Here is a 20,962-nt window from a genome sequence, read left to right as displayed (position 1 = left end):
TATAAATTAAATTTATTATTATTAAAAATTGAGCAGACTGAAGTTCAGCTGCAATAATTGCTGAGATGCACTTTTTAATAATATAATTATAACAATTTTATTAAAAATAATAAAAAAAATAATAATAATTTTAATGTATATAATTTTCAACATATTACAAAATATCAAAGTGCATCCTTTCATTTTTCAGTATGTGGTCCTCACTGATTTATACAGTCGTCTATACGGAGGTTTGGGGGTCCTTAATTATTTAATTGAACTTTTTTTTGTATAAATGTATTTTAAGTGTCGTATTTATGAATTTCCCTTGTATTTATAAGCAGTATATACATTTTAACGTGGAGTCCTGTCTTCGTGGTGACATTTTCTACTGCAGTGTTATTATCCGCCACCAGGGGGCAGTATAATACAACAAATGTATGATGTACATTTAAATCTATATACAGTATTTACATACCGATGATACATATTTAGTAGGGAAGGATGGTAGCACACAATGTCGGTACATTAGATAGTTCATGAGTACATATCTGTTTGTGTAATATTTTTAAAAGCTATGTATTGAGGAAAAAAGGCTATTATTGGATTGATCCTGTCAATGACAGAAGAAGACGAAGACAGAGACGGTTTGTTGACAAAGGAAGAAAAAGACGGTAATGTACTTATTAGCTTACATGCGTTTTTATTTATGTCATATAGATAAATACATCGTTTCTGCTGCTTGTTGGTTTATTTATCATCATATACGCTCGACGCGTTAGCTTGCTACCATCCGAAAAAAACACTTTATCGGTAAACATTCAAACATAACATGAATCTTGCATGGCGACTCTTTTTGTTTATTCTACCGAAATGGTGAAGCTGATGCTACAACATTACATTATATTCTCTCATATATTCGTCAAACAATATGTCCCATTTTACAGCGTAATATGTCCACCTAACGTTAGATTTTCATATTTTTCTATCTATTTTTTTAACTGAAGCATAGACCCATAGGACTAAATGTATCATTACTCATTACTAATAATATAAAAAATGATATTAAATAGTGACCAGAATGCAGGGTTTTGTCCCTAAGGGGATATTTTATACACAAAATGAGAAATTATGAATTATTAGGATTATGTTGAAAAGTTGAAATATTGAATGTTTGAACAATATTTACTAATATTAGCATGTTTTTTTTCACCATGTCTAATAAAAATAAAGGAAAGTGAATCATATGGCCCTGGCATATTTTCATATCTGCCTTTGCCAGATTGTTTAATTTCTTGTTTTATTAATTTATAAAGCAATGATATGAATAAGTATATAAGATAATATATGTACTTTATAATGCAGGGTATCCAAACAACAAAAGGGGGAACATACGGAAAAATGAAAGGATTATTGTTATTATGTCATCGGCCGTGAGCCGGAGGAACCAATTGGCTGTCCGTCAAGACACAGGATGATCCCGGGCCCAAGTGAGGAGAATTGTTTAAAGAAGAAAAAACACCCTCAAAAGGCTAATCTCCTTCAATGACACAAAATTTTCTTTTTGGAATGGAATGGGATGGGATGGGAAAAAATGGAACATTGATGGGCATGATAGCTTCCAACGTTATTGGCATGACAAGTGGAGGATGTGCCATCATGGGTCTTTGGTGTTTTTTCCTTCAATGGAACAATAACGCTTCAGTTTGTGCGGGGGCGTCAAACGGTGGATTGGATATGTAGTACTTCTGAATTAAGTACTTCTTCCAGAGAAATAATCTCACTCGTTTGGCCCATCCTGCATGTTCCCCTGACCTAAATCCACCTGAGATATTTGAGGATATGGATGGCAAGGGACGTTTATAAAAATATATCAGACGTCACTTCCAGACAGGGGATGTTTCTGTGAAACCATGTTCACGACATTCCCAATATTCCCAATAACTGCCTGGAAACACTGGCATCAAACATCCCCATCCCAATATCGCAGGTGGTTAACAAGAATGGGGCGGCTACTAAAGTTCTTTTTTGCATCATTTTATTTTTATTTTAGGGGGAATTTTGCGGTGTTTTAGTCATGGTCTTGAACTTTTGATCAACTGATGAGCAGCCAATTTCACTTTAATGCTTGTTTGCAAAATGTATTTATGTCTTACTCCCATTTCTTCTTCTTTCCTTTTGAATCTCAAACTTAGAACTAAGGATCGATCGATACATCGGCCGACCGATATATCAGGCCGATATTTGTGTTCTTTACTTGAATTGGTATCGGTTGGTACGTGCGTGGGTTCGCCGATGTATTTTTCCGCCGCATAATTTACAGACAGGCATCCACCGTGCAGCTTTGTGTTGCCGGAGGACCCTGCAACACACGCAGTCGCAGTACCCCTCCCACACTGCAACAGTGGTGAATCACAAGAAGGGTACGTTTTAATGAAACTTTGTTGAAATATTGCCACCTGCTTTGGAATAGGAAACATGAACGCCAAGTGCATTAAATATACGTGCTTGAAAATATAGTTTATGTTTAAATTTAGTTTAATTTAATTTAGTCATGTTTTGCTCATGTTGAATATTTATTCCTTTTAAAGTTGATAATGCCGTTTAAACGTGTTTTTAAGACCACTGAATCCTACTGTGTTCAGTGTTTACATTTCAATAAATATTTGTTTAAACTTGAGACCTGGAATATTTGTTATTATTGTCATTTTTCCATGTAAATTGAGGGAGCAAAAGCAGAATCGGCCACAAATATCGGCCATCAGCTAAGGGTGACGGAAAAAAATCGGTATCAGTATCGAAAAAAAAAAAACATATCGGTCGATCCCTACTTAGAACCGTCTTAAGATCCAACTGTGCAAATTATAAATTTTGATCAGGAGTATATAGTGTACTTTCAATATTGCAGTACTATGTTTTGGATAAGGTTACACTTTCCAGATATTGCTAATCCAGATGTTTTGATGGCTGCTATTGCGTGTGCAGATTAGCAGTCATGCTACCGCCATAGTGGAATTAGTGCTTTGTATGTAGATTAAGAAGGATTGATGCTAATATTAATGATGCTTCCATTGTTTGGGGGATGATCTGTAAGTATTCATCCGACTAAGACTGGGATCAGAACCGTGGCCCACATACCTAGATTTAAACATCGAAGTGCTGGATGAACACAGCTAATTGTTTGATGTCCTGATCTGTCGCCGCTTGAAAGCCTTTTCCACGTCAACATGTCTTACTGCTTTGTCTGTGTTGTGTGCAGATTGACATGAAGAAAGACATTGAGACGCTGATAGCTGAGGAAAGAGCTGACATCATTTTCAAATACGCTACGGTGAGTATTTTTTGTAAATACACTCCATTTATTCTCTGTGGAAACCAATGAATCACATAGCTATGTAGTGTCATAGAACTACCAGGATTAAATGTTTATGTATTTGTACTATGTGTGACATATCTGTGGATAAGAAGAGAAGAGTTGTGTAGTGGGTGTTTGTAGGCGGATGCAGTAGTCCTACCAAAAATACTACAATTGTTACATAATATGCACACCAAACGTAGCAAGTAGTAAACAAGTAATAGTGGTGAGGTGAGAGTTGGAGGCCACCTGATCTGATCTTCTCCTGGTCAAAACTACATCATGCAGATATGACTGAGTGAATTAGCATCAATGTAGATGTATTTAATAGTATGACCATTATTACCATTAAGTAAGTAAGACCTTGACCAGTATGTGTGTGTGTGTCTGCAGGGCAGGCAGGCTGGGGTGGAGATCGATCCGTGGGAAGATGCGGACTGTAATATCTACAAAGTTATTGATCGCTTTGGCTTCATGCAGTAAGTCATTAATCATCTTTTTCTCATCTTGTGTGGAAATCATTTCCCCTCATTTCTACATTTTTTTGCAGTGAGGATGAGCTGCCAGAACCTACTGCAAATGAAGAAAAGGTACAATTGTCTTTCAAATGTGATGTATATAATGCTAAGCTATCATCACTGTTCGGTACGTACTTTGCTTTTATGGTCACGGTCCATAAAAAAAAAACTATGAATTTCTGTTGATAATTAATTGTTGATGATTAATAAGTTGCAATTTTACATAATGAGCGTTTTAAAAGAAAATAAGTTGCACTTCTGTGTGAAAAAGTAATAGTTTGTAGAAGAAAATACTACAATTTTACAAGAAAAATGTTGAAATATTGTGGAAAAAGTACTATATTCTGAAGGTCGACATTTGGGACAATGTAATGTTAAAAGAAAAACTCCTAATTCTGCAAGCATAAAGTAGTCATATTATGAATATTATTATATGTTACTAGAAAAAAATGCAATGAAGATGAAAATATTCCTATTATAACAAGTTGTAATTTCACAAGATTGTATTCATGGAACCACGCTGTCAGCTAAACCCTAAAATGAAGCTACACACCATAATGTGATAAAGATGTAGCGTTACACTGCAAGTGCTTCAATTCTCCGTTTGTTTCCACAGCTGAAACAAGTGGAGGTAGAGAGAGCAGCCAAATGGGTGAAGATGGTCAAAAAGTGGGATAAATACAAAAACAGCGACAGGGTGAGTAGCCAGGACTGAAAAATCTATTCCCGACATACTTTATATTCCATGAGGCGAGCAAAGGTCTTTATTTTATCCTGGAGTCGTGTTTGATGGGTTATTTATGGAATGTTTCACACACATAATTCCTTCATCATTATTATGATTATAACATTAAGCACAGATGCTTAAAACAATAATGAATTATGAATGACTTTGATGTAAAATGTACAATATTTGTAACATCACACATCTTTGACATGAATTTGTATTTTCCATGGCCTTTAATGCACCATCATTTAATTGGAAGTGCATCAACACATTTGCACCGTTTTCAGGCTTGCGTTTCTTCCGTCTTTCAGATGGCCAATCGGGTGTATAAAGGCATCCCGCTACAGCTCAGAGGTCGTGCCTGGGCGTTGATGTTGGATGTGGAGAAGACCAAGAATGACAATGAGGGCAAATATGAGGTCAATAAAAATAATCATGATAGTACAGTACAGTAAAGTACAGGAGGAAGTGTATCAGCTAAAAGCACAACCGAACCCATTTTATAAAAACATTAGACAATTCACATACACTTCCATGTACAAATGTAGCAAACAAGTATTTTGTTAGTAGTGTTGTGCCATCAGGGCCAGCAAAGCCTTCTCTGCTGGCCTAAACATTATCCGAATTCTAGTGTTTCTTCCGTTCCCAACAGTCTATTATCTTCATTTAGTAGTTTCTTGGCTGCACTACGTCCAGGGCCTTCAGAATCAGGAGTGCTGGCCCATGTCACACATTAGTACTACGCACTAACAGCAATGGGTCTGTTTTTAAGCCAATCAGACATCTGTTTTCCTCTCAAAACCACATCGTATCTGATTGGTTGATGTCTGAAAGCCTATTCCCTAGCACTCAAAGATACCAGTGCACTTGAACGCATCATCACACAAACAGCAGCGCCAAGGATGGGGTCACGGTCACTTCACAGAGAGCTGTTTAGTAAACACAGTTCCACATCCAATTCTATTCATTCATTAGCACATAAACACTTCACTATGATCTTTTTGTTGGACTTGTCTGTCATAGATTAGCAGCAAATAGAGCAAAGCCAGTCCAATGCTGTGACGCTACAACGATGCAGCTCATGACAGCAAATATTACCTTTTGCTTCCCAAACATGTCAGCTTTGTGTACACGTGATTGTTATCATTTAATCATCATCATTGATCTTGTTGACTGTCCAGAAAATGAAGGAGCAAGCCAAACTCTACTCATCCGAAGTCAAACAAATCGACCTTGACATCAACAGGACCTTCAGGAATCACATCATGTTCATGGATCGCTTTGGAGTCAAGTAAGTGTTCAGTGTCGGTGTGCATTTGAAGTTGCGTTTATTGAGTGTCTTGCGTGTGACTGGATCTGACTTATTTGTTGTTTTGGATTCCATGTTACCTTTTACAGACAGCAGTCCCTCTTCAACGTTCTGTCTGCATATTCAGCCTACAACACAGTAAGTGTGTTTTGTCCTCATCTCACAAAGTTAACACACAGTGGAACGTCAGTTAGCATATGTCCCGGTTAGCGCGTTGTTTGGTTAATGTAAAAAAATATACACCAAAATTTTGCTTTGGCTTGCGTACAATATGGTGGTCATTTTGTCATGTTATTAATACACAACGTGAGTCCAGATGTGTTCTTACTGTATTTTTGTCGCTAAATGTTCTCGTTAGCATCCTATTAGCGGGCTAATAAATGGAAACAGGCAGCGGAAGTCAGCTTTGTTGCCCGTCTTGGACTGTAGTTCTTTGCTAACTAACATAGGTACACCACAAAATGTTAGCACAATTTTTTTTTTATAGTTTTACTTTTATAAATTCATAAAATGCATAAAACAATTCTCAATGCATATAAATGATTCATGAAGGATATAATTGAACATTTTACCGTCATTGAAGATGTTATTGTGACACAGACACGATGTGGCAGATACCACCTTCCTGTTTTGCTATGAGTTATTTCTTAAATTTCTCACCTTCTTTCACTGTTGCTCACTTTTCAGTAAGAAAAGTAGCTATTGGCTGCCTGAGAAGTCTCTGTAAAAGTGAATAGAAACACCTTAATTGCCTTTAGAATTATTGACTATTGGTTTGTTCAAGTAAAATTGGCCATGATTTCATCAAATTAAAAATAATGAATATTTTATCTCGGTCAGCGCCTCTAAAAGTTATCCCATCTCATGTTGGCAATTGAGAATTTAAAAAAATTAGCACATTAGTTGTTTATTCTGTTAGCGTGACTCAGTGTGGTTTGTGCATAGCACACATGTAATAGCAATTTTTGGCTCCATTTTGGCAAATGTTGTTCTTATCATAAGAAAAGCTGACTTTATTCCTTTCATTCATCATGCTTTCTACATGTCAAACTATAAAAATGTGTTTTTGGTTTATATTTTTTTGGCTTTCTGGAAAGGAATAATTGGATTTGCATTGTTTCTTATGGGCAAAATGTATTTGGTTAGAGTACATTTTACAGTCGGTCCTTCTGGAACGGATTAATGATGCTAACCAAGGTTCCGCTCGACTTCAAATTCATCATCGCGTAAAGTATTTCCTGGTATTATTTTGTGGTGGAAGCCGTGTCAATTTTTCTGCCAATTCAGCACTCCAGTAAATCTGACACTGGCTTGAGGAGAACATTCCAATATAGTATGTGTGGAAAGTCTTTCCACATGCTTCATTTGTTCTTGAGACTTTTCTGTCTGTCTGTCTGCAGACATACACAAAAAGGAGTTGGCTTGTGATTTTTTTCTACTAGTTTATGAGACGCAGAGGCAAATGAACCAAAAAAATGGACAACGATGATCAATCTGTTCTAAAAGGTCCAAGAAAAACTGAAGCAATTTTTGATGTACTGTAAATCCACTGACTCCATTCCACACACCCAAAATAGGAACGGAAAAAATGTTTTATTGAGAATAATCGTAGTTATACATGCAGGAAACTGTGAAATACATAGAAAAATGAGGGGGGGGAAAGCAAGGATGGCGAGGAGATCTGGCATACTTGTACCTTGCCATGAGTTATTTCTTGAATTCAGTCCTGTTTGCTGCCACTCGCAACTTTCTTTGGCCCCATGGCGGGTTCTGTAGCAGTCATACTCAATTAAAAATACACAGACAGCTAGTAAGTCAGAAAACATGGTCTGTTCTGTGAAATAATACGGTATATGGCAAACGGACAAGACTGAATAAACAACAAAAGCTCTGTGGAAAAGCTAGCTACAGAAAATGAACAACCAAAATATCTTGTATCGGTTTGGTTCGTACAATAATAAATCGTACAATATTGCACGTAACAAATATAATATAATAATTCATATAATAAAATAATTCAGGGTGCGCTTATCCGGGTCCGGGTTGCGAGGGCAGCAGTCTCAAAAGGGAAGCCCAGACTCCCCAGTCCCCGGCCACCTATTCCAGCTCCAACGGGAGGACACCAAGGCGTTCCCAGACCAGCTGTGAGACATAATGCCTCCAGCGTGTCCTAGGTCTGCCCTGGGGCCTTTTCCCGGCTGGGCATGCCCGGAACACCTCAACTGACTCCTCTCGATGTGAAGTAAAAGCAGATACCGGGGCCTCACCCTGGAGCCAGGCCCGAGGGAGGGGCTCGCAGATGAGCACCTGGTGGTCGGGCCTTCACCCATGGGGCCACACAAGATCACCGCATTGTGTGTTGGGTGGCGGTCAAGGGCGGGTGCCTTGGCGACCTGGTCTTCGACGGCCAAATCTGGTTCTATATTCGCTAGGTGGCAGCAGCACTCAATGAGGTTTACTGCTTGTAAAACTATAATAATTCTCCATAAAATGTATATTTTGCTCATATTTGTGGGTACCTGGAATGTATTCATTGGCATTCCATTATTTTCTATGGAAACAATTGCTTCAGTTGAACTGAACCGATTCACCATTGTATTTTTTTAAATGACAGATTATGAACTGTTTGTTTGTAAAGCCTTAAATGATTTCAAGATCTCAATGCAATACAAATCAGGTGTCATTAGTTGTTATTAGTGCTGTATTTCATAGTATTTAACTTTAACTGTACAATACAAGGAACAATACAATCTATGATATAATGTATGAAATTCATATTTTCTTCAGTCTGGAGGTTATTTATGTTCATGCCTGATCAATTAATGCACACTGCATGTGTATGTTTAACAAGTGGTATGAACATGAAGGCAGAAGGTGAAAGGACATGCATGTAGAGGTTCTGCCTGTGTTTCAGTGTTCACTTATCTGCTCTGATAACTCCCACCAAATTCCAAAAGCTGAGGAAAAAGCCACAATGTACTATAATAGTAATGGGTTCGTTGTTTGGTGTGCAGGAAGTGAGCTACTGCCAAGGCATGAGTCAGATTGCCGCACTGCTGCTCATGTACATGAACGAGGAAGAAGCCTTCTGGGCGCTGACGCTGCTGCTGACCGATCGTAAACACGCCATGCATGGTAAGATGGGCTTTTCTAACATGACACTGTAATGGCTATTTCAGTATTTCAGGAGGTTCCAAGTAGAGCTTCAAAATGCAAAAAGAAGAAATGGAAGTGAGACCATTTTTATTTTGCTTAAGCAATTTATTGCAAAAAAAAAACAACAACATTAAACTGATATGCATCTTGTGTAGATAGTAGATAGTAGATAGAGTTCATGACATATGATTCATGAAAAATGACTGGAAGACACACAATAGATGCATTTGTGTCACTCACACCGGCTTAACTCTCACTTTCACACTATTAAACTTTCACTTTCCAGGCACACAAGCATAGCTTTCACTTTCTGAGCGGCGCAGCAACCGCTATGGACACTTCTGATCAAAATTTTAAGGGGGACCAATTATGCTCATTTTTCGACCCCTTGTATTGAGTTGTGGTCTCCTATAGAGCAGCTACACACAATAACCCGCACAGAATCTGCACCTATTCCAGCTGTATTTCCTTTGATTTGTGCTTCCTTCCAAAACGGTCTATTTTAATTTGCCTCTGGGCATTCCTACTCTGATGTGATTGGTCACACGGCCAAAGTGCTTTTTAACTATCAACCATATAAGGAAGTCCGCCCCTCTGTGACATCACAAAGTGGCAGTTTTGCCACGCCTTTTGATACAGAGCGTTTTGAGCCATCCCAAACTTCTTTCAGGGCTCAATTCCAAATGTCCAAATTCTCATTATCTGAAACTTTGGCATCGTTTAACACGAGAATACAACATTATAACTACATTTATAGGTCAGAAAAGTGGAAAAAGCATAATAGGTCCTCTTTAAGAATTTACATTTTACAGGGTTGGTTCTTAAATAGGTTTTATGTAGAGCTTCAAAACGTATCAAGAAGAAATGGGAGTGAGAATAAAATGTTTGCGTAAGCAATTTATTGCAAACAAGCTTTAAAGTGAAACAGGTTGTTGATCTGTTGATCCAAAGTATAAGACCACAACATCTCGAAGCATGCCATTGCTTTGGAGTTTGGATCCAGTAAGACAGTCATTAAATTGTCCGTTCGGAATTTGCAGTCGATCACCAAACATGAGACATTGAAAGGTGAATGAAAGTTTTATTCTTTAATGACAACAAAATGTAACTATTATGGTTCAGACGCCTTCCAACATACGGCAGTGGAGGGAGCGTGATCATGATCTGGGGTGCTTTTTCCTTCAATGGAACAGTGGAGTTTGAGTTTGTTCAGGGTTGTCAAACGGCAGCTGGCTGTGATGATGTTGCAAGGGGTATCCTTCATGCCTGAACGGCCCTCGTCTGTGTGCTAATTACTGCAGAAAAAATGGAAAATGAAAGTGACATTTTTTTAAACTGGTGTGAGTTAGAGCGATGCCTCTATCGTGTGCCCCCGGTCATTTTCCATGAGTTGTATCTAAGTGTTGTGCAACTCCCGTTTCCTCAAGGCTGAGCTAGTGTATAATATCTACGTATCTACGTATTGTATGCATCTTCTTACTAGGATTCTTCGTTCCCGGGTTCCCAAAGCTTCAGCGATTCCAGGCGCATCACGATCAGATTATTTCCAAACTCATCCCTAATCTGAAGAAACATCTGGTGAGATGATGCTAATGCCGTCAAGCAAACAGGATATAATGATATCAAACATATTTGATGCTTGGTTGATGTGTCTCCATGCAGGACAAAGAACAGATGTCGGCTGGCATTTACACTCCCAAATGGTTCATGCAGTGTTTCATTGACAGGGTGAGTAACCTTCCTACGGAAAGGAAGTATTTGTGTACTAAGTTGTGTACTACCTGTACTAAGTTGACCCTCGTTGACCATGTTTATGCTAGCATTATGTTTCTCTGTCTGCACACACGTCCTGTCCACTTAATGCATGAAATGCCCCATTTTGGTGTCATGTGACCACCTCACATTCTCCCAAGACTTGTGTGACCGTCAATCTGGTCTACAGTCTCATCCCTGAAGTCTATGGGCTAGATTGAGAGGAGGAAGTGCCAATAATGAAGCGGTACGCTGCTTAGTTATCACTGTCCATTTCATAGGAGCAGATCCTTGTACATGTTCAAGGATACCATCTTTATCCTTCATGATGAGTGCATGACTTGCAAAGTTGATTTCTCTACTTTATGAACATTTTACCAGCTGCACGGCTGTCGAGTGGTTAGCGCACAGACCTCACAGTTGGGAGACCCAAGTTCAATTCCACCCTCGGCCATCTCTGTGTGGAGTTTGCATGTTCTCCCCGTGCATGCGTGGGTTTTCTCCGGGTACTCCGGTTTCCTCCCACATTCCAAAAACATGCTAGGTTAATTGGTGACTCCAAATTGTCCATAGGTATGAATGTGAGTGTGAATGGTTGTTTGTCTATATGTGCCCTGTGATTGGCTGGCCACCAGTCCAGGGTGTACCCCGCCTCTTACCCAAAGCTCCAGCGACCCTCGTGAGGATAAGCGGTAGAAAATGAATGAATGAATGGAATAGGAGTCATAACATCAATGAACGGTGTGAAAGCAGTGCCGTGGGGTCCAGCAGAGGCAGGACTAGTGTAGCAAATACGCTCTTCTCCAACTGGATGGATAAAAAATGTTCAAAAGGCCCACACAAACTCATCAATAGCTTTTGTAAATGGGTATATTTCCCACAGAAGCCAGTAATATTTCATCTTGTAGCATAGCAGCAATAAGGGCTGTGGTGGCAGCTTTGGACCACTGTCAGCACTTCTTTCTCACTGACATGTCTGTGAACTGGATCTTCTGCGTGGGGCCTCTGAGGTCTGGACCAAAAGCAAACACGTCTTGTGATATTGGCGAGGAGGAGAGGAGAAGCCACAAGTGATGATGTGATTTTTTTGCAGACGCCATTCACGCTCACCCTTCGTCTGTGGGACGTTTTCATCCTGGAGGGAGAGAAGCTCCTCAGCGCCATGTCTTACACCATCTTGAAGATACACAAAAGTAAGATATCAATCACCCCTTAACAACTTTTCCGTTCATTGCCGTTTTTATTCTCAATCAATCAGCTTCTATTGGAAATTTCGGATGTACTTCATTGTTGTGTTTTGCGTCTGTATAATTTTATATAAACATATAAATATATACTATTAGGAGTGTCAATAGATTAAAATAACGGGTTGCGATTAATCACGATTAATTTGTAGTTAACTCCAAATTATCAGATTAAAGCACAGATAGGAAATCTCTTTGTGGTAAACGATTCGATGTGCAACTACGATAACTACATTACATTTTAAATCATTCACAATCCTGAACACATTTTATGATTATAACACTAGAAAATGAGTTATGTTACTAAAATTAATTATTTTTCCTCACAGTATTGTGACTTAATCTGGTAAAATGTTGACTTTAGAATATGGCTTTTTTTTTTTTTAATATTTTGACTTTTTACTGGAGATTTTATTTTTTGTTGTTTAATTTTTCTTTTCTTTTTTTTCTTGTAATTATGAATTACATAATAGGATTACAACTTTTTTCTCTTCATATTGTGATTTCATTCTTCAAATTACTGCAGAATTTTTTTTCTGTTTTTTTTCTTGGTATACTTTTGAATGTGTGGCGGGACAATAAAAAACAATCCTGGGCCGCAAATGGCCCTCAGGCCGCCCTTGAGACACTTGATTCCGTGGCTAAAATGAATTAGATATGTGATTAATCAAAATGAATCTACAGCAACCTTGTGATTAATCTAATTAATATTTTGTTTGATAGCACTTCACTTAGTTGTCATTAGATGTCAACATATTATCTCGATGTTTGTACGATATTTGTGAAGAGCGTCTCTTGAAGATGTCTTTGGACGAGCTTCGGGAGTTCCTTCAGGAGCGGATCGCTCAGACCTTTTTCTCCAGCGACGATGTGGTCATGGAGCACCTCAGAGCCTCCATGACTGAACTGCGCAAGATGAAGCTGGATGTTCCTCCTCCAGGTGAACACCCTGACAGATAACACTCTCCATACTAAAAGTTTTGGAATGATTCCTTTTGTTGCCTCAGGCAAGCTTGAAGAGCTGCCGTGTAAGCCTCTGGGCCAGGAACTGCCTGTGGAAGCCTACAGAGGAAAGACATCTTCAGCCAGTGGTTGTCCCAGAGCAGGACTGAAACTCCACATCACATCCAAGCAGGCGGATTCCATATACCCAGACCGCAGCCCCTCTAAAGACCTCAAGGGTCTTGGTCCTGCTGATGAGGAGGACATAGACCCTCTGCCTTCCCCGGATGGCATCATTATTATCCACAGCCAGGCCTTGCACACCTCAGATGACTTCCCACTGACGGGGCCACCGCCTTACCAGCCCCCCGATGACTCTGTACGCTTGACAGACCACCCCACTGACACCCCCTCCAGAGTCGTCTTCAGGACCCTGTCAGCCCCCACGGATTTGACACCGTCAGAAAGTACAGCAGACGAGCAAGTGTCTCCGCCCCGACTGTCCCATTCTCTGTCCTCAAACAGGACCCAAGTCCGGCCCTGATCACCGTCCCTTTTACTGTATATGCTGACACCATCCATAGGCTGGCATCTGATGGCAGGTGAGGTGCTCACCGTCAATATGTTAATATTTGCCTTTGCAGGCTTTTTCTAATGTTTTTAAAACTCATTCAATTGCCCTGCCATTGAATAAGGGAATACAAGGGAATTTAAATATAATAATAATAAGGGAACCAGGGTGGGGTGTACCCCGTCTATCCTAGTGACGATTAAGCGACATAGAAAACAGCTGGACTGCAGCCATTTTTCCAAATTCAACCCCTTCAGTATCGGCCATTTTACTGAGTATCTTCACTGGTTTTTCAAGGCACACACAATATTGTGTTGTATGGCTATATATAAACCATATAAAGCTATATAAAGTTATATAAAGCTTTATAAACTATATAAAGCTATATAAACTATATCAAGATACATAAACATGCAATCTTCCAAGAGAAAGATGAGATCTCATGATGTTTGTTCCTACCTTTTTCCGTTCTTTAGAAAGTTTCACTGCTACAACATCGAAAAACAACTTTTCCATAAAATGAACAACACAAAAAAAACGCATAAAAATAATTTATTTCCAAACATAACTTTTCGACCTATTTTCAACGTTCACATTTGGAACTGAACTATGTACGTACGTATGTGCACGCGTGTGCATGTATTCAAATTTGCCTACCATGCATAACCTCCTCCACGCTCTCGCACTTCCTCCTGGCTGTCAAGCACATTTAAAAAATAATGAAATGATCCACGCCGAGCTCTCATCAAATGCACTTCTGCCACCCTGTGGCTGTTTTTATGTCTTAAAACTGCATGAAACATAACATATTTTATTGTGTACTTTCATCATCACCTCTTTGGGAGCGAGCGTTTGGGTTTAAGAATAAATAATGTATAAATAAGTCTTTGGTACTGAATGAGTTAATTCCAGAACAACAAGCTACAATCTCAGACAGTCCTGTTATAATGTGTTTATGGGCGGGTCACACGGCACATCTAAAAATAAAAAATAAAAATAGAATAGAAATGTAATAATGGTGATCCGCCACATGTAAATGAATGTATGGGAAACGCTGATATGTAGGATTCCTTCTTTAAAATTAAGCTTTTCTTCTAATAGTTTTTTTAATAGTTAGCGCACACAAAACTTTTTCATGTTTTTAACATTATCAGAGCCCTCCAGACATGATATAGCATCCCTATAGTCACCTTTAAATTCATATTACCCAACATAGCATAATAACAAAACATTATACATAAATAAGACTTGCGCTTGTGTGTGTTACTGTAAATATGTTCCAGTACTCGGGGAGCTGAGTGGCAGGTGGACAGGAAGTGACATCGAGAGTTCAGACTTGTTTTTTTTTTTTTTTTTTAGCTTGCAGCCGTATGTGAAAAGGGGTTATTGTGCCTGTTGTGCGATCATTCAAACCTGCAATAAATAAAGGCCAGTTGTTCCAGCAATCTAGTCTGGTGCTTGTGTTTCACACCGAACATTACGGTGACATTACTGACACCTAGTGATCGACGTAGAATACTACGTATTATCACAACGTCTTTGAATGCATCTTCTGATGCATATATTGCTTATATTTGTATTTTCTTTATTTAGGCTATTTGTTTGCTTGAAAATACTTAATTACTACTTAATTACATAAATACTTCAAAACAGTTGATAGAGTGATGCTGCGAAATACAACGCACTAAGCAGGTCAAGCAGGTTAAGGATTAAAGGGTCATACAACTCCAAATATCTATGCTACGACATCACCTGAAGCATTTCACGATTAATATCTATTAATAAAATTATTATTATCATTATCATTCTCATTATCATTCTTCCTAATGCCTTATATTTGTATTTTCTTTATTTAGGCTATTTGTTTGCTTGAAAATACTTAATTACTACTTAATTACATAAATACTTCAAAACAGTTGATAGAGTGATGCTGCGAAATACAACGCACTAAGCAGGTCAAGCAGGTTAAGGATTAAAGGGTCATACAACTCCAAATATCTATGCTACGACATCACCTGAAGCATTTCACGATTAATATCTATTAATAAAATGACAACATATAAATATATGTAAGTAAACATCAACTCACCAGAGATGTCCATTTCTCTTCCTCAGTCAAGCATGGTGGGCGTCACTTGCTGTGATCAACCAATCGAGATAGAACAGAAATCTGATAGTGTTAGTGAAGTGACATGGGCCAGCACTCCTGATTCTGAAGGCCCTGGGCAGATAAAATTGATACGGCAACATACATACATAGAAGCCCAAATCTGATTGGACCAAAAAAAATGAACATAAGCAGTGATGTGGTCAAGTCAACAGATTGATATCCTTTAGCGCTCAACTTGTTGCCGTGACGATCCAACACTGCCACCCATTGGTAACATTCCCAAAGCAGAAAACGAGTCAAGCCAATAATGAAAGATATTGCTTTTATTTCCTCTCTGATTTGCTGAGGTCGGACCCGGTCGCCAGCGAGGTCCCACGTGGGTGGAGAAATACGCAGAATTGCATGGTCATGGTTTGCACAGTCAGCAAAAAGAAGGCTTAGAGGCCAAGATGGCGGAAAGGTGGAAAAAAAGCAAAGAAATGCACATGAACAACATAACAAAGTCGTCGTTTCAATTCGCACATGCAAAAAAAAAAAAAAAAAAAGACAAATGCCGAACATGCAAACGAGAAAACTCGAGAACAGACGCTGACAATCAGCAAGAAAAGCTTTGCTCCTCTCGGCGAGGCGAGGCTACGTACGTACGTCTACATTCCGAAAGCACGTCAGTCATTCCCTCCAATAAATAGAACCCCACCCACTCCTAACAACATCGTTTCATTTCTTATAAATACATGAGGATAAATTAAAAATACAATCAAGTACAAAAATACACACAAAATACATAAAAAGATAAATACACTTAAATAAAAAGGTTGAAAAATGAGATGTTTAGTGCTGACTAAGCATCAGGAAAAACATCGGAATTGATCATCGGACCACAGGAAGTGCTTGCTTATTATTATTTCTAGCTATGATCTCATCATTCAAGCCTGCACACTCCAAGATAAAAACCAAACATACACACGGATGCAAAAACCACGTTCAAGTTTTTCCGATTTTGATGGGCTTCAAATTGCATAAGAGAAAGACTGAGGGGTTTAAACCGGGGGTGTCCGAACCGTTTCCAGCGAGGGCCACATCGATGTTTTTTTTTAAAGGGGACCTATTATGCTCATTTTGGATTGTATTAGAACCCTTTGTATTGAATTGTGGACTCCTATAGAGCAGCTACACACAATAACCAGCACACAAAGTGTTCTAGTTCTTCCAGAATCTGCACCTATTCAGCTGGATTTCTTTATTTGTGGTTTCCTGCGAAAACGGTCTGTTTTAATGTATTCCACCCATGGCCCGCCTCCAGGCACGCCCACCTCACTGTGGTTGGTGACACTAGCGAGCACTTAATAGGAGTTCCGGTTTGTGCCGCTAGCTGCAAACGGTCTAGGAGTTGATAATAAACAGTAATTTATCTTTTGAAAATGTCGGCTTTTAACATACAGGAATATGTGTTGGATTCCGAATCAGATCCGGTCGTAGAGACTGGACAGTGCAAAGTTTCTCAAGAAGAGGTTACTTCAAGACATCTCTCGATGGTAAGTAGCTTTAGCATTTTAGCATTTCACTGTAAAATGCCGTTGATCTTGGGGGCAGGGAGCTTATCTGCTTACAGACACACCCATATATGGATGTCCGGTCCTCTGTGACATCACAAAGGGGCAGTTTTACCACGCCTTTTGAAACAGAGCTTTTTGTTTCATCCCAAACTTCTTTCTTTTGCGCAAACCTCATTATCTGAAACGTTGGCATGGTTTAACACGAGAAAACAACATTCTAACTACATTTATAGGTCAGAAAAGTGGAAAAAGCACAATAGGTCCCCTTTGACGCTAGCAAATGCTAACAAGTTATATATAACATATTTCAAGAAATAACTGCATCCCAGCTTTGTCAAATAAGTGAAAATGATTAGTATCAACTTGGGGTTTTTTCCCGCAATTTTGCTTGTATGTTTTTCAATTTGGCAAATATTTCAACTTTCTTCTTAAATAACCTTCATAAATTTGGACATATCTTGACTTTATTTACATATTATAACTTTTTCTGCAAACTAAGTTTCCAAACTTTATTTTGTGTTACACATACTAGTAATATTCAACCTTTTATTTAATTTTTTCCCCCTAATATTTTATTTGCACAAAAAATGTCTTGTTTATGACTTTGTTCTCTTAATATTTTGGCTTTATTGTTCATTTTGTTGTTTGTTTCTCACAATATTACGACTTAAATTTTTTTGTTCATATTTCTTTCATAATATTAAGAATATTCCGAATTTATCATAAAATTCTCAATATTGTGACTTTTTTCATAAAATTGCAGCCGTTTGTTGATTTTCTTTCAAATTATTTTGTCTTTCTTCTTGTAAATTTTCTTTTCATAATTATGACTTTATTCCCATAATAATGGACCTTATTCCCGTAACTAATTATGACTTTTTCAGCAAACTTATTTTCCCAAAAGCATAACTTTATTTATTGTTTTGTTTGTTTTTCATAATATTATGCTTTTTAAAACTCATGATACGTTATTCTTGCAAAATGACAACTATATTATCGTAATATTTTGACTTAATTCGTGTAGAATTACTGCACTTTTGTTGTAATTGTTCCTGTTACGTTATATTTTAAAAGACAGACACCCCTGATTTAAACCATGAAATAAATACATAAAAACTGACTACTCATAAGTGTTGGGTCAGGTGAGGCGGAGCAACGAGGCAGGTGGACACGACTGTCAATCATCAGTATTCTCTCAGTCCTGCATCCAGACCAGGAAGACTCCAGATGGTTTAGAGTATTGTATGGATTATTCATCATAGTTCCCGTAGTTTTTTTTTTTTATTCACCACTCAGCATCCAAACAGTGAGCGGCTGTAATGAGTAAATGTGTTCACTATGTTCTAACTGTCCAACTGTGTCCCTTTGGAAGGAGAGTGGAGTCTTTATAAGCCAAAATTAATGCATGATTTACACTACAACTTGGACATTTACAATTATAGCATATTTCAAGTGATGGGGTGTCCAAACGGTGGCCTGGGTGCTATTTGTGGCATGCGGCACATTCTAAAAAAAAAAATTAAAAATAATAATACAAAAAAAAAGAAAAATCAGCAGTAATCTTACAAGAATAAAGTCAAATTATTAAGAGGAAAAAGTTGTCATCTAACAAGAAAGTTGTAATACTATAATTTTAGTTGCATACAGTTGAAATATTAAAGAAGAAAGAATATTTTTAAAGTCAAGTTTCCAAGTTAATATTCTTTTTTTAAAGCTGTAAGTTTGGGGAAATTAGGTTGAGAAATATCAAGAAAAAATAGAAAATTAAAAAAAAAAAAATGAAATATTTGCAAATAAAACATGAAGGAAAAAAAAGTTTAAATATTTGAAAATAGAACCACAACAAGTCAAATTAAGAGCAAAACGTATTCTAACTTTTTTTTTTTTAAACAATTTTGTTTTGACTTTCAATTTCACAATCATACACTTGTTGTCACAGGGCCACGTCTGTGAGTCCTCAAAATATGATTGAATGTGTGTGTGTTTATTTTCAGCACTCCATAATGCTTTTTCATGTTAAAGATGGAGGTTGTTGACATGTATTGTAAATGTCATCGTTTTAGTTGTGTAAAGCATGTACTATATTAAATGAGAAATATACATAAATGTTGGGTTATTTTGTCTGAATACTTCAAAAAGGGACTTGATTGGACGGTTAGAACATGGAAAACATCACGCATGTTACACCCGCAAACGTAATAACTGCCCACAAATGTAATACAAATCTGCAACTTTGAATGTAATAATCCCGCAAATGTAATACATTTCCTACAAACGTAATAAAATTTGCCTACTGCTAGCGTAATACTGAATTTCCTGCAAATGTAATAACTATTATATTTGCAGGAAATTATTCCATATGTGGGAATGTGAAAAACTGTAAATGTAATAACTTACCACAAATGTAATATGAGACAAAATAATAATCTTTGTGGTTGTTGTTGTTGTTGTTTGTTCTTTCTTCTTTTAATGAAGGAGAAGGTGTAGATGTCATTTTGAGGATTTTAACAAGATAATTCTTTTTTTTCTTTTTTTTTGTGGAAAAAAAATATTATTCAAAGAGTATCATTTGAATACATTAAAGGAATCTTTAATTATTAAATTATATTTTTTTAATTAAAAATTAAAAAAGATAACATAATTGTGATAATTGCAATTGTTTTAATAAAATTATTATTATTATTATTATTATTATATTTTATTATTTCTTCCCCATATACACCCAAAATCACACATACAATAATATACTGTAACTAAAACGCACATGTACACCCACAAACAAAATGTCATAATTTAATATAATAAATTCAATATTACGTTTGCAAATTTTATTACATTTGTGGAAATTTATTACATTTGCGGGATTATTACATTAAAAGCTGCAGATTTGTATTACGTTTGTGGGCAGTTATTACGTTTGCGAGTGTAACAACGCATGTCCAATAGCGGTATGTAGCACACAGCTACGTCATGGCATAGAATCGTTTATCGGTTTTTGCGTGTACGGTAATTTTCTAGAAAAACGATGTCGTGGACACAACAAAGGAGATCATTCATGCGTGTATAAAATCCCAAACGCGTCTCCGCTTCCTCCACCGCTTCTTCGGAACGTCCATCTTTGCGTGTTTTCAAGCCAACCTCGGATGACCTCAAAGAGAGGAGAAGATGCGTGAACGCTGACAAATGTCGCTGTCTTAAGGCCGGCGGCGTGAACGTGAACGAGAACGTGACGTGATGGAGGTGAGGAGGTCGGCTGAAGACTTTGCTGAAGGTGACGAGCAGGCCGGCCGCCGTACTTTAATAGTTTTTGTGGATGACCCCTGGTGGCACAGACAAGTCAAGCTATCAAACATGACAGGACCCCTCCCGCCCCCCCTGAAAGCGGGGCCTACAAAGCTACAATTCCTACTGAATGAAGTGAAGTGAGTATAAAAACAGAAGCAGCTTTTCTTGTTCCTCTTTGTCGTCTTTTTTCGACTAAGACATGCACGGCTACGACTCCTTAAGGACGCTCCTGTGTCCTGTTGCTGGCGGCCATCTTTGTTTTGTCTTTGCCAGCGGGGGATTTGGAGTCATTGGCGGGGGGTTGGCTGGGCTTGGCATGCTTGGCGGGGGAGCTAGGCGTGACGGGAGCCCCGGCGGGCGAACGGGACGCTTGGGCGTTCTTGTCGTCGGAAAAAAGCTGTTTAATTACGTCAAAGAAGTTACTCAAGGGGCTGCCTACACAGACGGAGAGAAAAGAA

General features: G+C 38.1%; 2 protein-coding genes across 14 annotated transcripts in view; one reads left to right on the top strand and one right to left on the bottom strand.

Moving 5' to 3' along the window:
* The first annotated feature begins 420 nt into the window (after nt 1-420).
* LOC131131905 (USP6 N-terminal-like protein) lies at nt 421-16,221 on the top strand. Its single transcript, XM_058076938.1, has 14 exons — nt 421-653; nt 3,239-3,310; nt 3,728-3,813; nt 3,885-3,924; nt 4,469-4,549; nt 4,891-4,998; nt 5,761-5,870; nt 5,978-6,026; nt 8,903-9,023; nt 10,528-10,622; nt 10,707-10,772; nt 11,890-11,989; nt 12,828-12,980; nt 13,048-16,221. Exons 2-14 carry the CDS (start codon nt 3,245-3,247, stop codon nt 13,524-13,526), a joined length of 1,554 nt encoding a protein of 517 aa, XP_057932921.1. The 5' UTR covers nt 421-653; nt 3,239-3,244; the 3' UTR covers nt 13,527-16,221.
* LOC131131904 (serine/threonine-protein kinase BRSK2-like) overlaps nt 9,129-20,962 on the bottom strand; it is a 65,841-nt gene continuing 54,007 nt past the window's right edge. For 2 of the 13 annotated variants that reach the window (XM_058076931.1, XM_058076936.1), the window contains exon 19: nt 9,129-20,939. In XM_058076931.1, coding sequence (XP_057932914.1) covers nt 20,722-20,939 — 218 coding nt within the window. In that variant the 3' untranslated portion in view covers nt 9,129-20,721. The remainder of the gene's footprint in view (nt 20,940-20,962) is intronic. The other 11 variants (XR_009130265.1, XR_009130266.1, XR_009130267.1 and 8 more) reach the window with 11 other exon arrangements.

This window comes from Doryrhamphus excisus, chromosome 7, assembly GCF_030265055.1.
Source record: "Doryrhamphus excisus isolate RoL2022-K1 chromosome 7, RoL_Dexc_1.0, whole genome shotgun sequence".
NCBI lineage: Eukaryota > Metazoa > Chordata > Actinopteri > Syngnathiformes > Syngnathidae > Doryrhamphus > Doryrhamphus excisus.
The sequence above is the reverse complement of the archived record's forward strand: the minus strand, read 5'-3'. Positions and strand labels throughout refer to the sequence as shown.